The 26,629-nt window shown below is 46.6% G+C and overlaps 2 protein-coding genes across 2 annotated transcripts in view; one reads left to right on the forward strand and one right to left on the reverse strand.

The window, feature by feature from the left end:
- LOC147703634 (transmembrane protease serine 9-like) overlaps positions 1 to 4,869 on the reverse strand; it is a 153,465-nt gene extending 148,596 nt beyond the window's left edge. Inside the window, exon 1 of the mRNA XM_086929529.1 lies at positions 4,800 to 4,869. Coding sequence (XP_086785655.1) covers positions 4,800 to 4,869 — 70 coding nt within the window. The remainder of the gene's footprint in view (positions 1 to 4,799) is intronic.
- A 6,647-nt stretch (positions 4,870 to 11,516) lies between these two features.
- The window catches only part of LOC147703635 (uncharacterized), a 57,648-nt gene continuing 42,535 nt past the window's right edge, over positions 11,517 to 26,629 (forward strand). The window contains exon 1 of the mRNA XM_086929532.1: positions 11,517 to 12,255. Within this exon, the coding sequence (XP_086785658.1) occupies positions 11,517 to 12,255 (739 nt within the window). The remainder of the gene's footprint in view (positions 12,256 to 26,629) is intronic.

Genomic DNA, 26,629 nt, shown 5'->3' on the forward strand with positions numbered 1-26,629 from the left:
AATATTTCTGCATACGGTGTATGCGGCTTCCAATGAGCAGAGGAGATTAGAGAGAGGAAGCAAATGATGTAGGAACAGACTGAGAGGGGTGTGGACCGTAAATGCGAACAACAGAAAGCAAGTAGGGCCTACTTGGTCAGGGAATGTGATTGAAAGGACCCTCCACGGGGGGGCAGTGAAAAAAGGGGGGCTGAAGCAGGCTGAGAATGAGGGTGGCAAGCTGACGGCCGGCAGGGGGAAGGGATTAGAGTCTGATTCTGGCCACATCTTTTTGAATAGGAAGCCCGGAACAACATTTTCACTGCGCCTGTCAGGCTGGCGTTATCTTGTTGGCATACTTAAGAGGGCCGGCTATGTATGTAATGTGGAGACATACAGGTTCCTTCAAACAACCAGACAATGATTCAAAATAACCATTAAGTGATTCAATACCTTCGGGGCGATCTCATGGTATAACAATGCAGCTGCAAAATTAAGTTGGTTTGGGAGAGAGGACACAACCAATCAGTGAGCCCTTTGGCACTGGAACCTCCCTGCAAACTGCTGACTAGGGAACTGGCTACCGATGTTCGAGCCTCAGCGTCAACTCAATATTTTGTAAATATTTTTACATTTTGTATATTACTTATTATCTATCCCCCTGCCCTTACAAATGATATTAAATGAAAACAAGCAGCAATATCGAGAGGTGGTGGGGGCAGGGTTAAGGGGTAGGGAGAGATGGCTGGGCAGGCTGCGATGAGCTGGTGGGAGGAGAAATGCGAGAGGCCGGCCGAGCGCACGCTGGGGAAGCTTTTGATGTGGCCTGGCGGCCGTGGAGAAATGCTGCTGGCAGTGGGAGGGTGATTGATGGGCGGGGCAGTGCTGGGAAGCTTTTGATGTGGCCTGGCGGCCGTGGAGAAATGCTGCTGGCAGTGGGAGGGCTGGGCATGCTCGTCCACAAGGAGTCACGTGACTCTCGTGCACTGTCCAAAATCCTCTAGAAAGGAATTTTTTGGGTTGACAACATTAGGTCCGAGTTTCACTCGACCTAAAAAGAAAAATGAAACTGCCCCAAAAACATATTTTCCCCTGCCTTCACAAAGGGTAAGGGGTCCCCTGGGGACCCTTTCCGTTATGTGAGTGCTTTACCACCCTTCTGAGAAGGGTGGTACACTGCAACTGTTTTGCGACCGCAATTGCGATCGCAAAAAATTCATACATGAGGCTCAGGCTCGCTATTAGGAAGGGACGCCCTAGGAACACCCCTTTCTAATAGCGAGTCGCTAATCCTATATAGCGAGTCGCAAACAAATTGTGACTTACTAAATAGGGTTAGTTCATGACCCTATTGTATTTTGCATGCTCAAACGGGTTGCAAACCTGTTTGCGCATGTAAAGTAGGGTCGTACATCTGGCCCCTCATCTCCCCAGACCTATAAACAATGAATGTGGCTGTGTGTAATGAAACTGGTGCTCATACAAAACACTTTAAGTTTGTGCTATACATAAAAACTGAAGAGAAAATGCACAGATGTAAAAACAAACCTTTAACATAAGGAAAGATAAATAAATACCAATTTACTTGCTAATTTGCACAAAATGAAACCCGAAACCCTGGACAAATCGCTGCTTCCCTGTTTAACTTGTGTGATCTTACGCAAATACTTTATTTCACCAAAACTCGTTTTTCTTCATTATCACATACTAAAGCATTTTCAAATACGTGAGTTCAGAATACCAGTTGTAAAAAAAACTATTGTGTTTGATTTAGTAGACTTAAATGTTGCTCTGTAATAATCTTGGGCAGGTACAGGGTTTACATATTTGTCTTGCAACTTAGTTCACTAATGGTTCATTTTTAAAAACTTGCACTTTGAATAAGTAGTTCTCAGAGCAAAACTTGTATTTTATTGGCAGAAATGTTCAAATATGTACAGTATATTATGCATAAAAGGGGCATAGAAGGAGTATTCGACAAGCCATCATCTTTATATAATTTTCGCTTTGTATTTGTTTAATCCATCCCCGGAATGCACGTGTCCCACATACCCTAGCCTCCACATGGTAGTTTCCGTAGTTTCCGCCGGGCCTTGGTCCTCCCTAGACCATATGCCTTCCAAGGGGAGGCAGATTTCTGTATTGTGGCCTGATAATGTTGTGGGTAATGAGGTGCAATAATTGACATGTATAGGTCAGCCGCGTTCGGTGCAGGTAACAGCGGCGGGGCCGGGTAAGGGGGTATTTCGAGGAATGATGCAGAGGGAAAATAAATTATTTATTTAATTGTCCCTCTGTATTGTTCCTCAAAATCCCGTCCTGAAGAAGGGGCTCAGACCCCGAAACATGTTGACGCACACAGGAGGTATTGCACGTAATACTGCATAAACACCTCCAATCTCATACCTTTCAATAGTAACAGCCCGGGGGCCCATTAAATGTTTGTGTCTACCCCACGAGCCAGGTCCTTTTTAAATTTTCACTCACCTGAATAACCCCACCACTCAAGCACTTTACTCTTTTAAAAAACCCTCACATGCACCACACATAGATACCAAAGTAAGTGCTCCCGCGTAGTCATAGGTCGCAGCACGCCGCATCCTGTAGAGGGGTGCGAAGGCCCCAATGATGAAGCATGACACCAAGGGTCCTTTTGGTGTGTGAGGGGTATTTTACAAACACTGTGTGCTCCCCACCACTGTAGGGAACACCACCCCCTCTTTCACAGTTGGATACTCTTTGTTTATACGCATTCCTGCAGAAGCCACGGTTCCACCTGCGAAGGACAGGCCGTTGTCTCGTGCCCTTCCTGCCCGTCTGCTGCCCGGCCATCTGCGGTCATGAGCAACACCCACTCATCTACCACCTCCGACCACAGGTCGACTATTGGCCTACTACGGATCCCGTGGGCTCACTCTCTCAACGATGCTCATCCTTCAGGATGTGCCACATCTTCATGTCTCTAACCCAGGTTTCAACTTTGGGCCCAACTGTGGACTTCCATGCTATTGCAATGTATCTCATGTCCAGGATCGGTGCCAGGTCAATAGTCTGTTCTCAACTTTCTTGGTGAGGGTCTAGGGAAGGCCCCTAAGAGTCAGGTTTCGGGAGTATTCTCAAGTGTCCAATCCAGGGTCTCATTGAGTTTCTGACACAACCACCTCCCAAAACTCCTGAAGCCTGGGAAAGCCCCACGTCATGTGGCCAAAGTCTGCATCTAGCGTCGCACAGCGGGTCCATCCCCTAGGGTCGGCCCGTAATTGGCCCTGATCCTATGTGGCGTCAGGTGTGTCCTCTGAGTATGGTTATATTGGAAGGTACTTGAGGTGTGTGTTGCTGGACACCTTCTGGGGGTATGCCAATGCCTTCCCCCTTCAGTCAGTTCTCCAACCGACTCTGTGGTCCAGCGTGCAACCAGGGAGTCTAGGGATTTTTTGACCAAACTATTCAGCACCTCGTAGAACCATGTAGTCAGGTAGCTGCTGGCATCCATTGTCAGCAAAAGGTGGAGGTCTCTATGGGTCCACGGTTCCACATCGCCTGTTCCCATAGGTCACAAAATGTGCTCATGAGTGCCTCGCATGTGAGAAAATGGCCGGCCGGAAGGCCGGACTGCTCAGACAAATCACACAAGGGGATTTAGAGTGCCTATTTGAAAGCAATCACTCGTTGTCACTGTCTCCACTTCTGTCTATGGGCTCATCTGCCCCGCTGTGAAGAAGCTTATGGGGTTTCCATGAGGCAACCCCACTAGCAGTAGCCTGGGGGCATAAGGCACTGGCACCCCGACCCCCGCACACAGAGCAGCCAACAGCTTAGTGCCATGGACAGGAGAAGGCTTGGCCGGGGGACCCTCAAACAGGGCTAAGTAGCTTTGCCAGCAGCATGCCCTGGCTAGGTATAGCGCCCATTGTACCAATTTCCGCCAAACCTGCCCCATCTAGCTACCTGGTGATTCATTGAAGCTGCTCCGCTATAAAGTATAACTCAAAATCAGGGACTCCTAGCCCTCCCTCAGTGAGGTACGGTGGAGGGTGTCCAGTTCAACCATGTGACAGCCACCGTACCAGATCAGCTCGCACAGGAGAATGTCCAGTTGCCGGAACCAGTATACTGGGACTGCACCAGGAGGTTTGTGAAGTAATAGAGCTGCCGCAGGAGCATTACCATTTTGGAAATAGCTATACACTCCATGAGGGGAAATTTAAGGGATCTCCAAAAGTGGACACAGGACTTGGGGGATCTCAGCGCTCTACCCAGGTTACCCTCGTGTAAGTCTCCCAACTCATGGACAATCTGGATACCTAAATATTTAAAGGCGTGTGGCACTCAACGGATATTGGATGGGCAGCAGCTGGGGTGAGGAGCAGCACTGCTCACCAGGAAGGCACAAGTCTTGCCCTGGTTCATCCGTAATTCCAAGTATGAGCCGCACTCCTCAAGTAGACGCAGCGCATGTAGAATGTCCCATTCACAATTTTCCAAGTAAATCATCTGTGCAAAGGGAGATGACGTGTTCCCTATCATCAACCATTATACCTCAGTCTTCACCCTCCACACAAAACCACTGTGCCAAAGGTTCGATGGCGACAGCAAAAAGGAGGGGAGAGAGTGAATGAATGAATGGGTGTCTTATAATGCGCAAAACTTAACCCAGAAGGGCAACAAGGCGCAGGCAACAGACAGACTGTGGGAAGACAGTGGGAAGCCATGTCTTATGCCCTGGGATTCCTCGTATGGCTCTGAGATTGAATGCCCAATCTTAACCCTGGCTGCGGGATGTGCATAAAGCCGCTGTGCTCGCCAGGCCCATTGCTCACCCGACCCCATGCCCAACATGATTGCCTCCAAATAGTCGCACCGAAGGCTTTTTTCCGGGTTCATAATCATGATAATTGAGTTGTCTGCCTGCTCTCGGCTGCAGATGATGTTGTGGAGCCATCAGAGACTAAGGGAGGTATTGCGGGTGGGCATGAATCCATTCTAATCCGTATTGATCAGTTCCAGCATATGGAGCAGCAACCTGGAGGTGAGCACCATAATAAGTATCTTAAAATCCTTATTGAGCCTTAAGAGCAGTCCGTAGCCAGTGACGGTCACCTCCAGAGAGTTGGACTTGGGCAAGGGTACCCCCAGGGCCTCCCGAGTCAATGCCAGGAGCAATCCAGCCTTGTATGGCTCCACATACATTTCCTCCAGTCTCTGGGCCAACACTTTGACAAACACCATTTAAAACTCCGAAGGGAGCTCGTCTGGGGACCTGCCAGTGGCCATGTTCTTAATGGTGCTTCTGATTTCCTGAGTAGCTATCGGGCCATCCAAAGCTTCCCCCTCAGCCGTAAGGAGACGCCGAAGGGTCAGTCGGTCCAAGAGGGTACCAAACGACACTGGACTCAGTGCTATATTATAATGTGACATATTAATGTCAAAGCTTCCAACTGTCAAATAAAGGTGGAGTTCTGGAGACTTTATCCTATATTTTGTGATGTTTGCTGTATGATTTACATAGCAAACATTTTCAGGTCTCGGCTCATGCACGGGGTCTAAGATCCAAGACAGACCCTTGGCTCTGCTCTAGCTCCACTCTGCCTGCAGGGGCGGCTCTAGGCTCATGGCGGCCCTGGGTAGGGAGCGTAGGTAGGGGGCCTTGGAAGAGGGGTCCGTGAGGGGTGGAGCACGGAGGCCAGTGAAGAGGGGAGGTCAGGGTGTTTGGAAGTGGAACAGAGCCGGAGGCCGTCAAATCCCTGCCAGGGGCCACCACGCAAATATGTATCCATCCTCAGAGGATTATTATATTAAGAATATACATTGGCCTGGTGGCCCCTGGGGTTTGGTGGCCCTGTGCAGGTGCACAGCTTGCACATGCCTATGGCCGCCCCTGCTGCCTGTTAATTTGCTGGCTCGCTCATTTATGTTATCCCTTGCTCCTGTGGTTCTCTCCTTCTTAAACTCTTTCTTGCTCTGCCACTTTCCCATGGCGTTCAGGGCAGGCTGCTGTTATCTGAGAAGAAAGAGAGGAGGAGGGTTCGCTGACTACGCTGCTGCCCTCCCACTCTCGGTGTTTCATCTTTTCAAGGTCATTAGTCAGTGCTTAATTTGAGCTGGTGTTTTCTGGAGCCCAGCTCTCTCACTTATTTCTAAACACCGGGACCTCTAACGTGACAACACAATATGGGGGCGCTGAGTGTCTCTTCTTCTGCTGAATTTGTCCGTGCAGTGTTTATTTAAAACTGATAAATCAAGCGCATAGGCAATGCCGGCACCAGCATTCGGCAGCAGTGGCAGGGCTGTTAGTGGCGACAGCTGGAGTGGACTCCTGTGAGGTATCTCGGGCCCTGGCACTTACATTTTTTCAAATGAAGTGCTCTGACCTCAGTTTTGACGCACATGTGAAAGCATTTTAAGCATGCGTCAGAAGCAGGTATTCTTGTCCTCTTTGCAGCAGAAAGTAGCCCTAAGCTCTCAAAGTCTTTTCCCAAATATGAAAATACTACAGCTGTAAACCATCCTTTCTTCGAATATGTGGCTGTAGTCCTAGGCCTCTCCTACCTCGTCTATACACTGTATATCAAAATGCTGCTGTACAGTGCTCCCATGCTCCTGGGGCCTAGTACGCGCTAATTACACTCTGAAAATAAATAAATAAATAAATACATACATACATACATATTCACATACATAAATAAATAAATAAATAAATACCTAAATATATACATATTTACATACATAAATAAATAAATAAATAAATACATACATACATATTTAAATAAATAAATAAATAAAATAAATATGTCCCTTGGATGACCTGCCCTCTTTTCAGCAGATTAAATCGCAGTATGGTAAGGCCAGTCTGCTGGAGAAGGTTGCTGGCCTGGAGCAGTCTTGTTTTCTCTCCTTGTACAGCGTGGGCTGCATAACTTAAATGCTTCTAGGTGCTCTTGAAAGCGACATTAAAGTTTTATGCAGAAGAAGATCAGCAGGATTTCACAGATCTCTTAATAAGACTCACAAGTCATAGCAATCTAACGCATGTGATCTTGGCTACACTGACCATGTTTTACATGTTGGCCGGCCAGCATATGGAGATCAAAATTTACCGGGGGGTCATAAAAAGCTCAAATCTCGATGGGAGTCAAAAAAGGGGATGATATACTGTTGCTCTACAGAGTGGAATGTTGACGTCATTGAGTCTGTCCATTGGGAGTCAGTTACGGAGGAGATTGTCAATTAGGGAGAAGCATGCATCTTCCCTGACCTTGGCCTCTGAAGACCACTAGACAGCAGTGCTTAATTTGAGCTGGTACATTCCGGTGCTCGGCACCGCCTCTTAATCGTCAGCACCTGTGCTTACAGAACAAACTCGACGCAAAGGTATTGGAGCACTTTTCATTAGCACCAGTTAGGGACACATTCATTATTTGTAAGTACAGGGAGATTAAGTGATTTGAACAGAATAACAGGATGTTGAGCCTACCTCAAGAGTCACTTGGGGAACCTGGTTCCCTAGCTCCAAAGTCAGCGGCCCTGGCCGTTACACCACATCCTCTCCCCACTTGTAGGGTTTCAGGGATAGTAATTAGTTCAGTTATAGGCAGCACTAATAGGAGCAATGGGTTGGTGGAAACTGCCTCCTGACAAGAGCCCCGGCACTTATTTTTTCACAAATTAACCACTGAGTCTAGAAAATGTCTTCGGTCAAAGCGGAGTGGGTGTGAGTGAGGGTTGTGGCTGGATCTTGTACTGAGGGAATGTGAGTGCAGAGCTGCAGATAGGGATTGGCAAGTGAGGCAGAGAATCCTGAAGGAAGTTCTGGGCTTCACCAGAAGCCGATGATGGATGCTCTGTTAGGAGCTGGGGGTTGTTGCTTCCTCTGCCCAAAGATGGGCCACACTACCATATGGCGGGTCTCTGCACTATGCCCAAATATTGAAGTCTCCTGTTATGGTAGCTTTATTGGCAATGAGACTAAGTAGAACCAGCTTGACAGCTGACATGAAACGTTCTAAGGTCTGATGGAAGGCAGATTAGTGCTATGAGAAACAAGAAAACATTAAAGAGGAAAGTTTTGAAAGGTGATCAGAAATACTTTTTGAGGGGCATTCCAAAATTGCATTGATCTGTATGTTTTTCACTACAAAAATGCTCTCGTTACACCTCTTAACAAATTTGTTCTGTAAGAAAGTCTAGATTGTAATGCCATGGGGAGTGAGGGGGTCTAATAATCAGCCAAAATGTTGCGTTAGTTTGTCTTGCTGGTTTCAAGTTTCAAAAGATCTTTATTCGAATTACAGGAATTCATAAAAGCACATATACAAGTATACAATCCATGATAAATAAATAACAATAAAAATCAGTCAACAATAGTACAGAGTTAGCCGAACAATTGAGACAAGGACCCTTTAACCAGCAAGAGACCCGCGAGAGAGCCTACCTCGCCCCCTGCAACCGCTGTGAATCCTGGTGCCTGCCTGTTCGCGTCCCCCTCCCGCCGCCGCAATTGAGACCGAATAGCGGCTGCCGAGCGGAGGGGGGCTCCGAACCACATCTCCCGCCAGGCTGTGCGGCGGGAGACGCCCATAACATCGCGCCAGGCGGCGCATAAAGCCAGCGTCACCCCGGTGGTGCGGGTGATGCCGAACAGTTGAGACAAGTACCCTTTAACCAGCAAGAGACCTGCGAGAGAGCCTACCTCGCCCCCTGCAACCGCTGTGAATCCTGGTGCCTGCCTGTTCGCGTCCCCCTCCCGCCGCCGCAATTGAGACCGAATAGCGGCCGCCGAGCGGAGGGGGGCTCCGAACCACATCTCCCGCCAGGCTGTGCGGCGGGAGACGCCCATAACATCGCGCCAGGCGGCGCATAAAGCCAGCGTAACCCCAGTGGTGCGGGTGACGCCGAACAATTGAGACACGGACCCTTTAACCAGCAAGAGACCCGCGAGAGAGCCTACCTCGCCCCCTGCAACCGCTGTGAATCCTGGTGCCTGCCTGTTCGCGTCCCCCTCCCGCTGCCGCAATTGAGACCGAAAGCGGCCGCTGAGCGGAGGGGGGCTCCGAACCACATCTCCCGCCAGGCTGTGCGGCGGGAGAGGCCCATAACATCGCGCCAGGCGGCGCATAAAGCCAGCGTCACCCCGGTGGTGCGGGTGACGCCGAACAATTGAGACAAGGACGCTTTAACCAGCAAGAGACCCGCGAGAGAGCCTACCTCGCCCCCTGCAACCGCTGTGAATCCTGGTGCCTGCCTGTTCGCATCCCCCTCCCGCCGCCGCAATTGAGACTGAATAGCGGCCGCAGAGCGGAGGGGGGCTCCGAACCACATCTCCCGCCAGGCTGTGCGGCGGGAGACGCCCATAACATCCCGCCAGACGGCTCATAAAGCCAGCGTCACCCCGGTGGTGCGGGTGACGCCGAACAATTGAGACAAGGACCCTTTAACCAGCAAGAGACCCGCGAGAGAGCCTACCTCGCCCCCTGCAACCGCTGTGAATCCTGGTGCCTGCCTGTTCGCGTCCCCCTCCCGCCGCCGCAATTGAGACCAAATAGCGGCCGCCGAGCGGAGGGGGGCTCCGAACCACATCTCCCGCCAGGCTGTGCGGCGGGAGACGCCCATAACATCGCGCCAGGCGGCGCATAAAGCCAGCGTCACCCCGGTGGTGCGGGTGGCGCCGAACAATTGAGACAAGGACCCTTTAACCAGCAAGAGACCCGCGAGAGAGCCTACCTCGCCCCCTGCAACCGCTGTGAATCCTGGTGCCTGCCAGTTCGCGTCCCCCTCCCGCCGCCGCAATTGAGACTGAATAGCGGCTGCCGAGCAGAGGGGGGCTCCGAACCACATCTCCCGCCAGGCTGTGCGGCGGGAGACGCCCATAACATCGCGCCAGGCGGCGCATAAAGCCAGCGTCACCCCGGTGGTGCGGGTGACGCCGAACAATTGAGACAAGTACCCTTTAACCAGCAAGAGACCCGCGAGAGAGCCTACCTCGCCCCCTGCAACCGCTGTGAATCCTGGTGCCTGCCTGTTCGCGTCCCCCTCCCGCCGCCGCAATTGAGACCAAATAGCGGCCGCCGAGCGGAGGGGGGCTCCGAACCACTTCTCCCGCCAGGCTGTGCGGCGGGAGACGCCCATAACATCGCGCCAGGCGGCGCATAAAGCCAGCGTCACCCCGGTGGTGCGGGTGACGCCGAACAATTGAGACAAGGACCCTTTAACCAGCAAGAGACCCGCGAGAGAGCCTACCTCGCCCCCTGCAACCGCTGTGAATCCTAGTGCCTGCCTGTTCGCGTCCCCCTCCCGCCGCCGCAATTGAGACTGAATAGCGGCCGCCGAGCGGAGGGGGGGCTCCGAACCACATCTCCCGCCAGGCTGTGCGGCGGGAGACGCCCATAACATCGCGCCAGGCGGCGCATAAAGCCAGCGTCACCCCAGTGGTGCGGGTGACGCCGAACAATTGAGACAAGGACCCTTTAACCAACAAGAGACCCGCGAGAGAGCCTACCTCGCCCCCTGCAACCGCTGTGAATCCTGGTGCCTGCCTGTTCGCGTCCCCCTCCCGCCGCCGCGATTGAGACCGAATAGCGGCCGCCGAGCGGAGGGGGGCTCCGAACCACATCTCCCGCCAGGCTGTGCGGCGGGAGACGCCCATAACATCACGCCAGGCGGCGCATAAAGCCAGCATCACCCCCGCGTCGTGGGAGCGCGCGGGAGCGCCCGGGGCTAAGCCCGGGCAAAGGGCGGGCCCTCTGTGGCCCTCAGGGGACAGAAGGAGATGGGACGGGCCACCCCCCCCTTCAATTCCATTACTCTGGGATATAGCACAAGGTGACAGTGTTATATTTGGTCTAATCATCGCTTGTGTGGCCTGTTATAACTGCTAAGTTAAGCTCTTTATAAGTGTTCAGCACTTCATCTGACCTTTTCAATACCTCCTACACGATGACCAAAGTCAGAAAGACCCCCGTGGCTACAAGATCGTCGACTAGAAATAAGACTGTTCTATCTACACCTCTACCGTCTCTTACAGCCATTGACTTAATGCTACAAAAGACTATAGGTGTAGTAGCAGATGCTATACAAAATACGGAGAGGCGTCTTTCAATGACACCAAATATGTGTTTGCCCAATCTTTCATTGCATACTACTGCCAATAACAATACTGCGGATTCTTCTATTAATTTGGAGGAATCACTTTTATTACAATCCTTTACTGGGTTGCCTAGTGGCCAAAGTAGTAGGAAAAATGCATCATTAGCCTCACCTATACCATTAAATAGCATAGAAGGTAGCCCTGTGTTTATTCTTAATTCTGGGGAAAATCTGTGCTTATCTCACCCGGGAGTTATATCATTAAACTCCCCAAGGTTAGGGGATGAACTTGTTGGAAGTTCACCTCTTGCAAATATAACAGCAGCAGATAAACCACCTTCCCCAAAAAAGACGAAACGGCAATATGGGAAAAAAACTAAATCGATAGTGAGGAAAACATACCGACCTTTAGGTAATGACAAGCCCTCAGCAAAGGATGTTTGGTAAAACTTCAGATGGCCAAACCAACTAATAAAACACCTAATCTGACTACAACGTCTTCTAACCAGGGCGTATTATCATTGTCTAATGAAACACAGCCAGAGTACATTAAAACTTCCATAGACCAGACAAGCCAGACTGAAAGGGCAAGTACACCAGACAAACTATATCTGACAGAACTGGAACACCTAGTTAGATCCCTTTTGCAGCCTATAAGCGAAAGAATCACTAGCATAGAGCAAACCTTAGTGAAGTTTGAAAAGTCTCAAAAAGAGGACACTACAAGCATGTTAAAAATTCCTAGTGCACCCACACCGAAGGTCAGTCTTTTACCGCTCAACAGCACCCATAAGCAAACTAACACTAAAAAGACACGAGCTAAGAAAAACACCCATAGTGATAGTTCCAATTCATTACTTACTCCTTCCCAGGGTGCTATAGACCATAACATCCCAAACCCACCTGTATGTGTAAATATCCAAACGGTAGCAGCTCCGACTTTGCCCACCATCCCAGATGGTTCCACAACTGGAAATGACGAGAGTGAATGGGCCGCGGAAGGTTTATCCCCTGACTCACTTGATGATCAGGTTGAGCCTCAAAGGCCAATACCAACACAAAATACAGCCATAAATACACGATTAGTGCAAACACCAAAGCTGACACAACCAAAAAAACTCATTCACATTAATCTCCCCCCTGAATCCCATTTATACACCATAGTAATGATTGGTGTACCGCAACTAGAAGATGGTAAGGTAGAGAGCTATGGGGATTTGAAAAATAAAGTGAGTCACTGGCTAACCACCCATAGACCTATCCCTCCCCACATGAGTGGCAAAATAACAAATGTCAGAAGGGTCGACTGGGTGGGGCACAGATTTAAATCTACTGAGGGTGATTGCATTGTTGTCAACTTCAAGGACAATCGTGTGGCAAGGCACATTACTAGTTGGAAGGATGGCCCGATTAGTAGTTTGATCCGTACTATGGATCTAAGTTACTTTTATCCCTCAAGTGATCACAGTCTAGGTAAAGTGTACCCATATCCCACACTAGAGCAGGAGAAAACTTATGATAATTTTAATCAATATCATGATGGAGTAACTCCAAGGAACCGTGGTCACTACACTGCAGGAGATCAAAGACAGTATAGGAGAGATATAACCTGGGAGACCAGACAGGCTAACCACCCAGCAATTTATCACGAGAGACGGGAGGCCTCACACGGGACGTATCAACATCGTGAACACTCTCCTTTAACATACCCTAACATCTATTATAATGTACCTATTTCAAATAGTTTTGACGCTTTTTATGACCAGAGTGGTTTGGAGGGGGTCGACTGACTACATGCTGCTCCAACCACACTAATGCATACAGGTCATATGCAAAGTAACCCATTACATGGGGAAATTAGGGCCATACAAGCAGTAACTGTTCCCTCTCCAGCCGTTGAATTAGATACCAATAGTCAGGTAGAGCTAGATATAGATCTCCTAACGGATAGCCCCGCAATACATGAGTACATCAGTACATTGCATGATCTGCCCGAGGCTCTTAGCCTTCTTCCAATCCATGTAGAACCTAACCCTTCCACAACAGAAACTCAGGGAGACACATACGTAGAACAACTTAATCGATCGCTATTAGAACCTATAACCACAGAGCTTGTCATTGGAACAGAGCCTGTTGACGTTTGTAATGCGAGCTTAGTCTCCTGGAATATAGCGGGTTTGATTGACAAAATATGAGATCCTGCCTGGTTGGCATTTGTCAAGAAACACGCAGTCATATGCCTCCAAGAGACATGGATGGAAGATAATAATGCGTTTATTGAGGGTTATCAAAGCTTCTTGAGGCCAGCAGCTCCCTCAATCAGTGGAAGAGCAAAGGGGGGCCTGGCTATCTTTATTAATCTGACACTTACCTGCCAAGTAAGTAATCGGTATCATGCAAATCGGAATATTCAAGTGCTGGAATTGAAGAGAGGCAAACATGCCTTGACTTTAATTAATTTTTACAATGCTATAAATAGTCAAGGGGAATGTAATATACTGCTTTTGAATGAGATGCTGAGAGAGGAAGCAGGCACTCTGTCACGTAATTTATTGATCGCAGGTGATTTTAATGTTCACCCGTGTGGTAACCCAGGAGTTACCCCCATGGGATCTCTGGGGTGTAATAGAGTGAACGGCTTTCATTTTGACCACTCCAGGCATGGAATTTGTCTCAACGATTTGTTGAATGAAAATAACCTAACTGTAGCCATGTCCATGGTGCCGGAGTCCAAGGTTTTTGATGTTTCTACATTTAAAGGTTCAGGCCATGGGTCCTTTATAGATCACATATTACTATCTGCTGATCTCGCTAATCAGGCCTCCAGATTCACTATTCAAACAAATAACTATAGTAACCATAATCCCATAACCATTAGACTGGGTGGTGGAGTATTTGAACAGCGAATGAACTGTGAAGGCCGGGGAACCTTAAAATGTATAAATGGTAAACGTCGATTGAAATGGTCAATGGTAAATTGTGAAAACCTGTACACCGAAATTAATAGGTCATGTGGTGAGGAACTTGCGGTTTGTGTGTCACCAGCAACATCCCCAGAGCAAACCCTAGCTGTTTTTGAGGTTGTGGTGTCATCAGTAGGATCCATGTTAACAGTCCCAGTGAAGGGACAAACCAGAAGTAACCCTAAATGGTTTGACCATTCTTGCTCCAAGGCAAGCAGAGATTTGAGAAAGGCGCTAAAAACCAAACCCAGAGATTCAGGCGAAATTAAAATTCTGCGATTGATTTATAAGAAATCTCTTGCTAAACGAAAAAAAGAAATTAAGGCGCGTACCTGGGAGTCTCTGCTTGATCCATTAGTCCTGGGTAACAGTAGCAAATTCTGGGAAATTATTAATAAACCTTTGTTTGACGATCTCAGTGACACTGCACTTGGCACTAACATCCCAGAGGAGGATTGGGTCACTCATTTTAGTGCAATTTTTAAAAGCAATGAGCAACAAGCAGAACACGGCTCTTCAACCACTATGGAGAATTTTTTGTGCTTTTCAGTCAATGAAGTAGAGAAGGGCATTCAAGGGTTAACCAGTAATAAGGCCCCTGGCCCGGATGACTTGCCTCCGGACCTTTTTAAATTCTGTATATCATTATGGGCCCCTGTCCTTACTGCCGTAGTAAATGCAGCTGCGGCCTCTGGATGCCCAAAGTCGTGGGGGATATCGACTACAGTGCCCGTGTTCAAAAAGGGTGATCGTAGTAGCCCGTTATGCTACAAGCCAATATCCCTAATTAACTCTGTAGCCAAAGTGGTAGGGGGCGTAATCCTGAATAGATTAACTGCATGGGCAAATGAGAACAATGTTATATCCCCAATACAATATGGTTTCAGACCTGGTCATTCGACAGTTACCCAGTGCCTGAACCTGTATTTGATTATAGGTAAATACACCATGTCCCGGCAGGGAACAGTCCACATGGCTTTTATGGACCTATCGTCCGCATTTGATTGTGAGGACAGAGGCAAATTATGGGACACCATGCTAAAGATGGGTGTAGCACATCATGTGGGGATGGGTTGCACTCCACTTTTTTTTGGGTGTAGAGCAGAATCTAATTAATTTACTGGCTGACCTGCACTCCGATACAAGAGCTAACGTTCGATACACCCAAGATCTGAAAGTGACGGGGGATATCAGAATTAATCGGGGTGTTCGACAGGGGCGCATTCTAGCACCATTCCTCTTTAACTTGTATATTAACGAGTTAGAGGAATACTTGTTAAAAACCGGAGCAGATTACCCCTACGTAGGTCGGAAAGGCGTTCCAGTTCTGCTCTACGCAGACGATGCCGTCCTTATTTCAAGGACAGCAATCGGCCTCCAGACACTTTTAAACTCTTTCTTTGTTTTGTTTTCATGGAGTCCCGAGGCTTAAGTATTAACAATTCTAAGTCTTATGTTATGAAGACAGGCCTGGGGTCACGAAAATCCAACCTTTTTAATATAAATGGGGAAAAAATTCCAACCACCAGAACCTTCTCATACCTCTGGGTCCTTTTTGATCACCAACTATCTTGGGGCCCCGCTGTCCTGAGGAAGAAGGGCGAGGTAACTCGCGTCAATGCGGACATACTTGATTTCGCAAGAAAAATGGGCAATAGTCCGGTGGCTGCCTTGCTTAAATTAAACCAGGCAAAGAGCATCGCCGTTGCTTGCTACGGAAGCGAGCTCTGGGGCTATAGCCAGACGGCGGACCTGGAGGTTGTAGAAAATTATTTCCTGAAGCAGATACTGAGGCTGCCAAGGGGAACTGGAAACTTCTCTGTACATGAGGAGCTAGGTGTGCCCTATTTAAGCGATAGAATAGCAGCTAATCCCCTATTGTGTTGGTTGAATTGCTGGGTAAATAATGACATACCTCTTACCCATGATATATTAAAAGAAGCCTTAACATGGGATGGTAGGTTTAAGGTTCCGTGGCTGAAGTACATTAATGATTGCATTATTGAAATAGGACGGCCTGATTTGTTTTTAACCCCAGACTCTACCACTAAATTGGATGTCACCTTTGTGAAAAATACATTCATGACAACCAGGTATTTAGCCCGGGAGGAGGCCGAGCTACAGAAAGACAGTGTTAGGAAACACGCACTACTCAAAACCTGTCTACAAATGGAACCATACTTATCATGGCCCATGACTGGCTATGAACGTTATCTATTAACAAGGTTCCGTTTTGATTTGTTTCATCTTTTACTGGCGGTACCGAGTGGGGCCCATCGAGGTCAAGTGTTGCCAGCTTGCGGCTGCGACGGAAAGTCTACGCAAGATCTGGCGCACTTTTTATTTATTTGTCCTTATTACACAGTACCCCGGAGGCTATACTTAAAACCGCGCCTCAAAGAACGGAAATTTGCACAGATTAAACCAGCACTTTACTACCTTCAACTCCTGAACTGTGACTGCACTTTATTTGTATGTAGTTTTCTGAAATTAGCAATTACATTTAGGAAAAGTATGGAGGGATAACTATGCTGCTGCTGTTAGGTATATTTTTTACTTTTTATTTTTGCTGTAACTATTTATATTCTTAAAGTGTTTACTCTGCCTGTTACTCTTGTTTTATATTGATTATGTAACCTCTCGTCTCACAAATGAAATGGATCACTTGTTTTTAACTGTATGCTTAGGAATTTTGCTTTTATGATTGTAATGTTAACAATCGAATAAAGTCATTTGAACTTGAACTTGAGTTAGCCATCCATCATTTTGCGAGCGCGGGCTGCTGTTTTTAAAAAAGTGCAAGTGCGACAGATTATCTCCTCATTGTCTAGTGCAAGTAACAACTGGTAAGATTGGTCCAGGGTAATTGGTCTGAGTTTTTAAAAAAAAGGGAATTAAAAACCATTTAGTATATTTCAAGTAAAAATTACAGGAAAAGAAAAAGTGCAAGTCATTTTGGGTGCTTAGCCCATTACACGGGCAGCTTATTTTGTCTGATCTTGATTGGTGACCCAGGGGAAAGTTTAACAAATATCTAACGGAGCCTGCCCTTAGTCGAAACAACAAGCTTCTTTCCCATTGAGACATAGATAGGGTTAAGTACAAGGCCAAGGGATATCTGGATAGTTCCATATTCAGATACCTAGCAACTGTGGTTTTTCCAAGTTCCGTCTTGACAGCTGACATGAAACGTTCTAAGGTCTGAAGGAAGGCAGATTAGTGCTATGCATAACAAGAAAACATTAAAGAGGAAAGTTTTGAAAGTTGGTGATCAGAAATACTTTTTGAGGGGTATTCCAAAATTGCCTTGATCTGTATGTTTTTCACAAAAAAATGCTCTGTTTACACCTTTTAACAAATTTGTTCTGTAAGAAAGTCTAGATTGTAATGACATGGGGAGTGAGGGGGTCTAATAATCAGCCAAAATGTTCGTTAGTTTGTCTTGCTGGTAGCACCAGAGCCTGTGATGAGAACAGGCAACTCCAGACAAATCATCGAATACCGACCATGCCTCTTTTTAGTGAGGGAATCCGTGGAGAAGGAGGCCATTAGGGACTGCGCCCAAAAAAGATAGTCCTACTGGGCGCCACCAGCATTGAAGCCGGCCCTGCAGACCAGATGTTAGTCTTGAGAGAAGGGCAAACACAAAATGAGGGATCACAAATGCGTTGGATAGTCAGCCAAGGCTAACTAGCTGGAAATGGTCCTGAGGAGGGCACACACTGAGTGGGAAAGAGAATTACCCGAGCTTAGCGGACATGGTGAACCAACATTAGCACTGGGGGCAGTGGCGAATGATTCTTAAATATCCATGTTTAAAGTCACAGTTTTATTGATTAAGTACAAAATGCTGTGTCGGAACAGATGCGGATCCGTGCGCAGTTGTACTGCGAGTCATGAACTCAGGGCAACCACAAATATAACATTTCGCTAGACATTTCGCTAATGCTGAAGATGGTCCAGTCGACTGACACCCCCTTACTTAGAATTCAGTCACCTAATTGCTACCCAGATCTGCCTCTTCGAGTGAAGAGACACCCAGTAAAAGTAAACGTAACAACAGATTCGACATGGATTTACTGCACTGGATGCTGATAGGGAGGGCGGAGGAGACATAAACTCTATATCTTATGGGAGCCACTTGTATTGGCCAATGGCGTGTCTGCAGCAGAATCGAGATATTCCAGACTGGCCCTGTCAGTAGCCACCTCGCCATTTTTGAGGTACGTGTTTTGGGGCCTAGCTATTCCCTTGCTCGTACTGCCCATTTGTTCTACTAAACGACGTCACTTACCGGTATGAATGAGCAGGAGGAGGAGGAGGACCCCCATTGCCGTGGCGGTCCGGCCACCCCTTGAACTCCGGCCGAGTGAACCGCTCCGGTGGAGCCTCAGTGACTTCCCCTTAAAGGTGTGTGCCAAGGTCGAGCGCAGATGCGAGCACCGCCCGAGCGGCACCGAGGCTTATATGGACCGGCTGAGGGGGGCAGCGGGTGGACGGTCCTGTTCCGTCCCTCCCATACCTGCCATGCCCACTCACTCATCTCCCAAAGCCGTCACGTCACGCCTTCCATCCCTGGGCCGGGCACAAACAAGCGGGGAAATCATTTGGCTGCGGAAGAGCAGGTGAGGGCTCGCGGGTGTCAAGTACACACAGCCGTGACATAGTCCAGTGCGGCTTTGGAGTTATGTCCAAGGGACTTGCAGCTTCAGGCGGTCAGGTAGCTTAGTAGGTTGTGTTTGCTGCTGAGGTGTGTGTTTGAATTGAATTTCACACATGATGCGAATCACAGCTGGGGTTTCCATCATACAGATGTTGATGGAACATGTCTATGTACAGTAGGTCATTGTGATGAGGCCTTTCATAAAGTGTCAAGCCACAGCTAAGAATTTGCGCTATTTAGCTCAAGTTTATTGTTTTTCAAGATATTCCCTTTAAGAGTGTTTCCCGTGCCTTTTTCATCATATTTTAATTCCTGTCTGCTTTGCCTGTCCTGAGATGGCGAGGTTGTTAATTTGAGCGCAGCATAAGTCTGCATGACTGACCCCTTCAGACACCAATACATTTAACTGGACAACCCCAAATTTTAACTTAAACTATCTATAGATTTCGCCTTCTCCTTCTTACTAATGCCCTGGGTGACAAGTCTAAGCCAGGCTCTCTCTCTACCCGAAATATCCGCTTTCCTCAAGAATATCTCCAAATGCAGCCACGCCCCTGTATTGGGGAGACCTCACAGGTCAATACAACCCACTCCAGTTAGGATGAATGCTCCAAGTTGTGGTCAGGGCTAGAGAGCGGCAGCTGACAGCTTCCCCGAGGAAAAGACGCACTAGGCCTGCTGCTAATTCAACCTAGTCACTGGCCAGTGGTTGAAATGCATAAAAAGCACTACCACAACTGTAATGCTGAGTACAATGGAGGAAGGGCAAGTGAGTGTGGGGTCGCGTCACAGCGAGAGAAAAAAACGGATCACTGACAGAATATCGGAAACAAAAAAATCGCGTGGACAGAATATCGTGTCAAAAATACAGAGGACCAAAACATTGAGAAAGTAGTGAAAATACATTAAGTATAGATCTACTATTCTTAACTGCACATCTACGTGCCTTGAATAAATATATATTGTCAATGTAAATATATGTGGAGTTAGGTATAGTAAAACTTTGCTTTTCCGTAGAAACTTAACTCCACCATATTTCCGTGCCTGATATTCTTGGCACAATATTCTTTCCCACGATACATTTTGGATTCTGATATTCTGTTTAAATACCTATTCCAGTAGAAGGCTCAGTTGGTTAATGCCTCCACTGCAGACGTGAGCGTCTGTAATCGGAGTGACACTGATTTCAATCCGGCTTGGTGCAATGTATGAGCATTTTTCTCATTGATTGAGCACTAAATGAGAGTGCATATACCTTTCAGCTGTCTGTTTCGTGTACTTCTTTCCCCCACCCACCGGGCTCCATGTTGCTTTCTCTCGCCAGGGTACTTTTCTCATACCCCCCTACACTTGCACTCATGTGCCTCTGCCCCGCGTTAGTTTCTTGCTCGTTCACTTCTCCCTCAAACACTGCTGTCCCTTCTCACCTTCCCATTACCTATTGCAACCTCTTCTACCATCCTGCACCCCCATTGTTGCCCCTTCCCCCTTGCGGTCTTTTAAAAAAATGTATTAGTTATTTCTTTTTTTGCAGCAGACCAGGCCAAGCCACTGCCACCTGACCGTCTGCCTTAAAACCACTTTTTAATTTACCAATCCAGCTTGGATCATTAAATGACAAAATGGAGCCTGTGTATTTTGTACAGCGCTTTGGCCTCGTGCCTTTTTTGTGCTTTTATTCATGCTGCAGGGCCCTTTGCCAATGTTGTACAGCATGGCTAAAAGGCATTGGCAAAGCCAAGAGATCCCAAAGGTGCGACCTATTGGCTTTATGAATGCTTGTTTGAATATACGTTTTACAATTAATATTCGGATTGGCCTCTTTCTGACAGCTTGGTGCTTCCTCCAGGAATTAACCAAGACAATGAGAGAGATGGTTTGCTCTAGGTAAATGTAAATTGATACTTGTATAGCGCACTACTCACCCGCAAGGGTCTCAAGGCGCTTATACGAATAGGTGACAACATATAAGGGAAAATCTGGGATTAGTAATCGTGTCTTTTTATTTCCAAATAATTCTTTAAGTCTCAGCATTAGATTACAACTCTTCTAAACTGGGCTGCGTGTACCGGCATTTCCCAGGAGCGTAGTTATCAATAGTGCAGCAGGTGCAGTGGCACCGGCGCGCAGAGGCCTGAGAGCCCAATGCACAACAATTATAACTGTGTTTTTAGTACCATCTGGGGGGAGGGGGGCATTTTCCTTGTTTTGTTCAGAATTCAAAACACCCTTGTTATGCCGCTCCTCCCTGGAGTGATAGGCAATCAATTCGCCGCTTCCGCGCCCTCCCCGTCACGCCTCAGCGGAGGTCAAGGTGTCTCGGCCCGCGGGGTCATCTCCAAAGCCACGCGACAACCTTGTTGACGCCACAGTCCCAGCTCCAGAATCCGGGAAGGGCTGAGACCACTCTGAGGCATTTACAGATTTGTTGTAGGCATGCTATAGTGTGGACTGTTCCACCTGCTCAGAGTGCAAAAGGTGTGGCGCGCACTTTCCGCAGAGGCATGGACAAATGCTTTAGTCGCGTGTGTTACATAGGTCACGAGGGAGGGTTGTTATATAGGACTCAAGGTGGGGGGAGTCACTTCTATGATTTCCACACAAATCTCTTAGAGGCCAGCCGTTAAATGAATTAAATAAGAAAATTAATTATATAAGAGTTTCGCAAAATAGGAAATTCATAGACAGTCGGAAATGGAAAAAATAATATTAGTACCAATAATAATATTTCTAAAGTTTTATTTTGCTTTTCAAAAGAAAAAGGAGTGGGTACAAATATAGCAGAGATTCCATGACGTCAGTTATAATAGATGATACATTTGAAGGAATCTGTTCTCCATGCATTCTCTCTGAGTCTCGCTTATTCCTGTGACTCACATTATTCAAACACAATCATTTGTTGATCTTGTCAGCAAATGAAAGGGCGCCAGAAATGTGTAGGCCGTGAGGTCCCTGGTTGAGGAGACTTAGTGAGGCTCAGAAGACAAACTTGCGGCTTACACTCAACAGGTTCCAATACCATACTGGATAGAGATTGTGTTACCTGTGTCCAATATGGAGCTATGAGGCCACAGGACCAGACAAAAATAATATTAATTATAAGAATTATTATAATAATAAAAGTAAATAAATAAAGGGTTCCAATGGTCTTTTTATAAGGTCTCCAAAACTGCCTGCTCTTTATTCCACCTCAAGCCTCTTTATTCCATCACACGTCACTTCCTGTATCTTTATCTCACTCTTACAGGTTCCTTTCCCTCCCTGCTTTCTCGCTTTGTCACTGTTCGGCTATCCTCCTTTTCCCCCCTTTTCTGTGCCTTTTTTGTAATTCTTTCTCTGGGTTTAAGTCTGATGATAAAAAGTAAGATCTGGTCCCCAAAAATGAGTACCAGTGCCACCACCTGCACACGTAAGCACATATTACACAGTGAGGGCACTGATGGTGCAACAACCAATACACAAAAGTGCTCACAGCAAATGTAAGATCCCAGTATTACAAAGGAAGAGTTCAGATGTTGACCACACACAGGGACAAGAGCGTAACTCAATAAATAAAGGATCAGAAAGCTCTCAATTTAAAACTACAGAAGAGATCACATATTCTTTTGCGATACAGCAGAAAAAGTTGACATTTTGGTCTCAATATTCAATCTGCATTCCGGACTGTCATCAAACCACAATATGGAGTCTGAGCAAGTCCTCTGGTCAATAGAGGCCTAAGACTTGTACAAAGAGCATTAATGGATTGTGACCTAAGCAGTCAAGGGATTGAGAAGAGAGCACCGGTTCCTCGTTCTCTGATCTCTGATTCAATGGCTCTGTACCAACCAAAACTATGCCTGAACCTGCTTCACCTCTCCCGTCACCATAAGCAAGACACCCCCAAAAGATGTTTGGGTCCAAAGCTGGAGGCCTCTTCAAAACATCTGCAGTGGGTGACAGAGTCTTCTCTCCAAGACTACGGATCATCTAGTCGCCAAAGCGTCCTTCGGGATCTTTAATTCAGTTACTCCTTTTCCCTGATCACATTCATTAATTGACCTTTTTCATCTCAAATATTACACCTGACACTGGCCCGCTGAGTCACGAATATCATTCCTCCAATGTACTCCCTCGTCCTTCTTTTTTAAATCTATGTTGTTCTCTATTGCACAGGGTCTTGCCTTCATTGCTCCACGCGGAGTCGGATGGCTCCATTGCTGTACCTAACATCTGCACACTAAAGAGTGCAAGCCTATTGCGGGCACCTCTACCAAAGCATGTCCTGCTGAAATCGGATAGGAAAAGAATAACTAACACATTTCCACTCATCTACAACTGACGATGAACAAGCTTTGGCAGAGCCAGAAGGTTTGACTTCATTGCAGACACCAGCATGCACAACTGCACACATACTAGTAATGTGGTGTTGCTGTGCAACCTACTTCTTTCTGTGCCCTCGACGACTGTACCCTGCTTTCTTCTCCCAAGCCAGGGTGCCACAACTTGAAGTGCATATCAAGCTTGGGCCTCTCTCATCTATGGCCCCTGAGGCCACTACTCCGGCTGCAACACTTTTGGCAAAGCCCCTGCATGCCAGACTTTGCTTGATGCACATAAGCAAATAACAGTCCTGTAAAATTCAGTAAACAAGAACATCTGTAGCTTTTACTGAAACAGTTTTTGAAACATTGCGATAGTGGGAGTCGTCGCGTCATGGTGCTGGTTCCTTGAACAGGAGGTGTAGCAAGGCTGGCTTGGGCCCAAATGCAACTATTGAATATAAGTTCCGTCCCCTTATCACAGTGCTTGGGTTTAAAAAGAAACAACCAAAATTGGGGTGAAATGGGGCCTGCACACCCCTAATCTCAAGCAACACGGCACTTGCTACTCTAGTTATAGCTATGCTTCTGCCGCACTATATTTCTCACACCCCTTTGCCCGTGCATCATTCCTTGAGTATCTCCAGGCCCTCCCTTTCCCCACATTTCACCATACCTTGCAACGCTCACTCTCCCAAAACCCCCTGTATCTTTCCACTTTCCTTTCCTTACTCTAGTGTCTTCTGGTGTTTGTATTCCACACAGTCCTCTCTCTTCATTTTCCCCTGCTTCTCTATTGTCCTTTTATTCTGCTCTCCTATCTCTTTACGTTCTCCCACTCTTCGCTATTATTCCCTTATTTCTTCATCCTTCTTCGTAATAATAATAATACCAGTATTTGTAAAGCGCAAACAATTACCCAAGGGTGTCAAGGCGCTGGAGGCCATCAGGAAGATTAAGCGAGCTATTGCCCAGAGTCACATGGTGCTGTGCTAATCTGCCACCGGTGCCGGGGATCGAACCGTGAGCCCTGTGCTCTGCATCACACCTCTTACCTAGATCTCCCTTCTACTCTCCTCTTGCTTCCGCTGGGTCATCTACTTTCCTTTCACTCTTCCCCATTTCCACCAGTGTCTCTCTCCACTTCCTTTCTCCCTAGCTCCATTTACATTCGGCACTGCCACTCTTTTTCTTGCATCCATTTAGTCCCTTTTTATTTCCATTCCTTCTCTTCTCTCTCCTGCTTTCCCATTCTCCCCTATACCATTTAATCCTCCTGTATTTAGCTACTCTTCACCTTTCAGTCTCCTCCACTGTCCCACTACCTTTAGGGTCTTCTTTCCATCTTACAAATTTCCCATATCTAGGTAACGTTTCTTGTATATCTCGATTCTCCCCTCATCTCTCTACCTCTATATCTTGCTACTTTCTACCTTCCACTCTCATTGCACTCTATCTTGGATCTCTCTTCTCTTCATACCATTTGCTTCGCTTTTTCTTGTTGTTTTTTCCCATTTGTTCCTTCACTTTCTTTCCCCTCTACATCCATCTCCTGTACCTTTCCATTCTCCCTTGTACCTCTAACTCCTTCTTGTTTCTTTACTATATTTCTCCACCTTTTTATTTCCTCTCCCCTCTGTCAATCTTTTCTTCCCTGTGGCTATCTATATGCTCTTCCTACCCTCTTAAAGCAAATCAGTGCCTAATTTGAGCCGGTCGTTGCAGGTGGGGCAAACCAACACTCACTTTTGAGGACCAGCACTTATTTTTCATCATACAAGAGTGACCAAGAGCAAGAGAGGGAAAAACAAAAGGGGGGAAAGAAGGAGGACGAGAAAGACAGACAACACTCACAAAGGGAGAAAGCAGGAACCTGCAAGAGAGAGATAAAGGGGCAGGAAGTTCTGGTAGTGGATTAAAGAGACCTGAGGGGGATTCAAGACTACCATTTGGGGTTCTTCTAAGCACAGCTTTGGGCAGTGGCGCTCATTCTTTTGCAAATTAAGCTCTGGAGCAAATAAAAAGCAATGTCCTAATTGATAAAATGTTGGAGGATCCAATAGCAGACTTTTTGATTACTGGGGATTTTAATCTTAATCTAATGTCCGCCCACACAAGAGATGATATAACGAAATCGCAAAACCACCAATGGCTAATTCCCCATCAGAACTTAGGGAAAGAGACTAATTCCACTTCGAACAGAATTGGAAAAAAAATCGTTAAGGACATGGATTCGATGGCACTTCGAATTCTTAAAGGCCGAATAAAAACGGATATGCCTCCAGCATATAGTTTTTTTGGGTATAACTCACAGTCCAGGACTGATTGACCTCATTATATATGTTTCATAGCATTACCTCGTATCAATTAAAGAAAGTAACTGAAAGTGATCACGCCCAACAGATAATTATAATGAACATTGGAACGAATACAAACAAAGCTTACCAGACTGTCGAGGGGTGCATTAGAACAACTAACTATAAACAACTGTTCTGGAATGTTGGAAACAAAGAAGAAACAAATGAACAGGTGGAAAGTCTTGTGGAAGCATGCTTAAGGCACAACACCAGAAACAGTGATAGAGCAATGGGAAAACTTCACTGGGATGTTGATCAAAACGCAAAATCAAATACAAACAAAAAAGAACCCAAAGTGGAAAGAAGTGAACAGGGACAAGTAAAACTATATAAACCTTCCATACACAATAATGAAGTTGAAAAAAGACCGAAATAGGATTATTAAGTTAACGAAGAAACCTGGGGTAAAAGCAGAAAACCTGGGCACTTTGAAGCTACTAAATCAAAATTTGAAGAAACTAATATGGAGGGAGAAAAATCAAGCAAAACATGCAACTTGGGCAAAAGTATTTCACGCCAGCAAGCAAAAGAATCCAAGAGAATTCTGGAAAATCGTCAACGGACTTGCTAGACCAAATAAGCACGTGGTCTCATCACCATTAACCGAGCAGGAATGGGAGACTTTTCTGAGGAAACACCTAAACAAGGATAATACACAGTCATGGTTAGCGGAAAAGCAACATAGGTGCAAAAACAACACTGACACGGAAACTTCTCTTCATGACAACTATACGGATACACCAATACAAATAGAAAAAGAAGAGATAATCAAATTAATTTAAAAAAAAAGAATGGTGCTCCCGGACCAAACGGGATACCGTTTGCACTCTATAAAGAAAAACCAGAACTATGGGCGACACACTTAGAGAAACTATATGGAGAAGTCATTCTAAAAGGAGCCGTGCCCAAGTCATGGCGAGGATCCTTAATAACCCCAATCTTCAAAAAAGGAAACTGGGCACTTTCAGAAAACTACAGGCTGATTACTCTGCAAGACACGGACGCCAAGTTGTTTGCCAGAATTTTGCAGACTAATTTAGCCGAATGGGTCAGGGAAAACAAGATACTGCCTTTAAACCAAACAGGCTTTATACAAGGCTTGGGGACAACAACAAACATACTGGTTCTAGCTTTGCTTATGGATAAGTCAAACAGAGTGAAGCAACCCCTGTACCTATGTTTTATAGACTTTAAATCTGCATTTGACTGTGTCAAAAGAAATGTACTATGGAAAAAACTAGAGTAAATGAAAATTCCAGCTGCCCTACTAAAGCTGATTTGTCT

This window comes from Lissotriton vulgaris, chromosome 7 (genome assembly GCF_964263255.1).
Source record: "Lissotriton vulgaris chromosome 7, aLisVul1.2, whole genome shotgun sequence".
NCBI lineage: Eukaryota > Metazoa > Chordata > Amphibia > Caudata > Salamandridae > Lissotriton > Lissotriton vulgaris.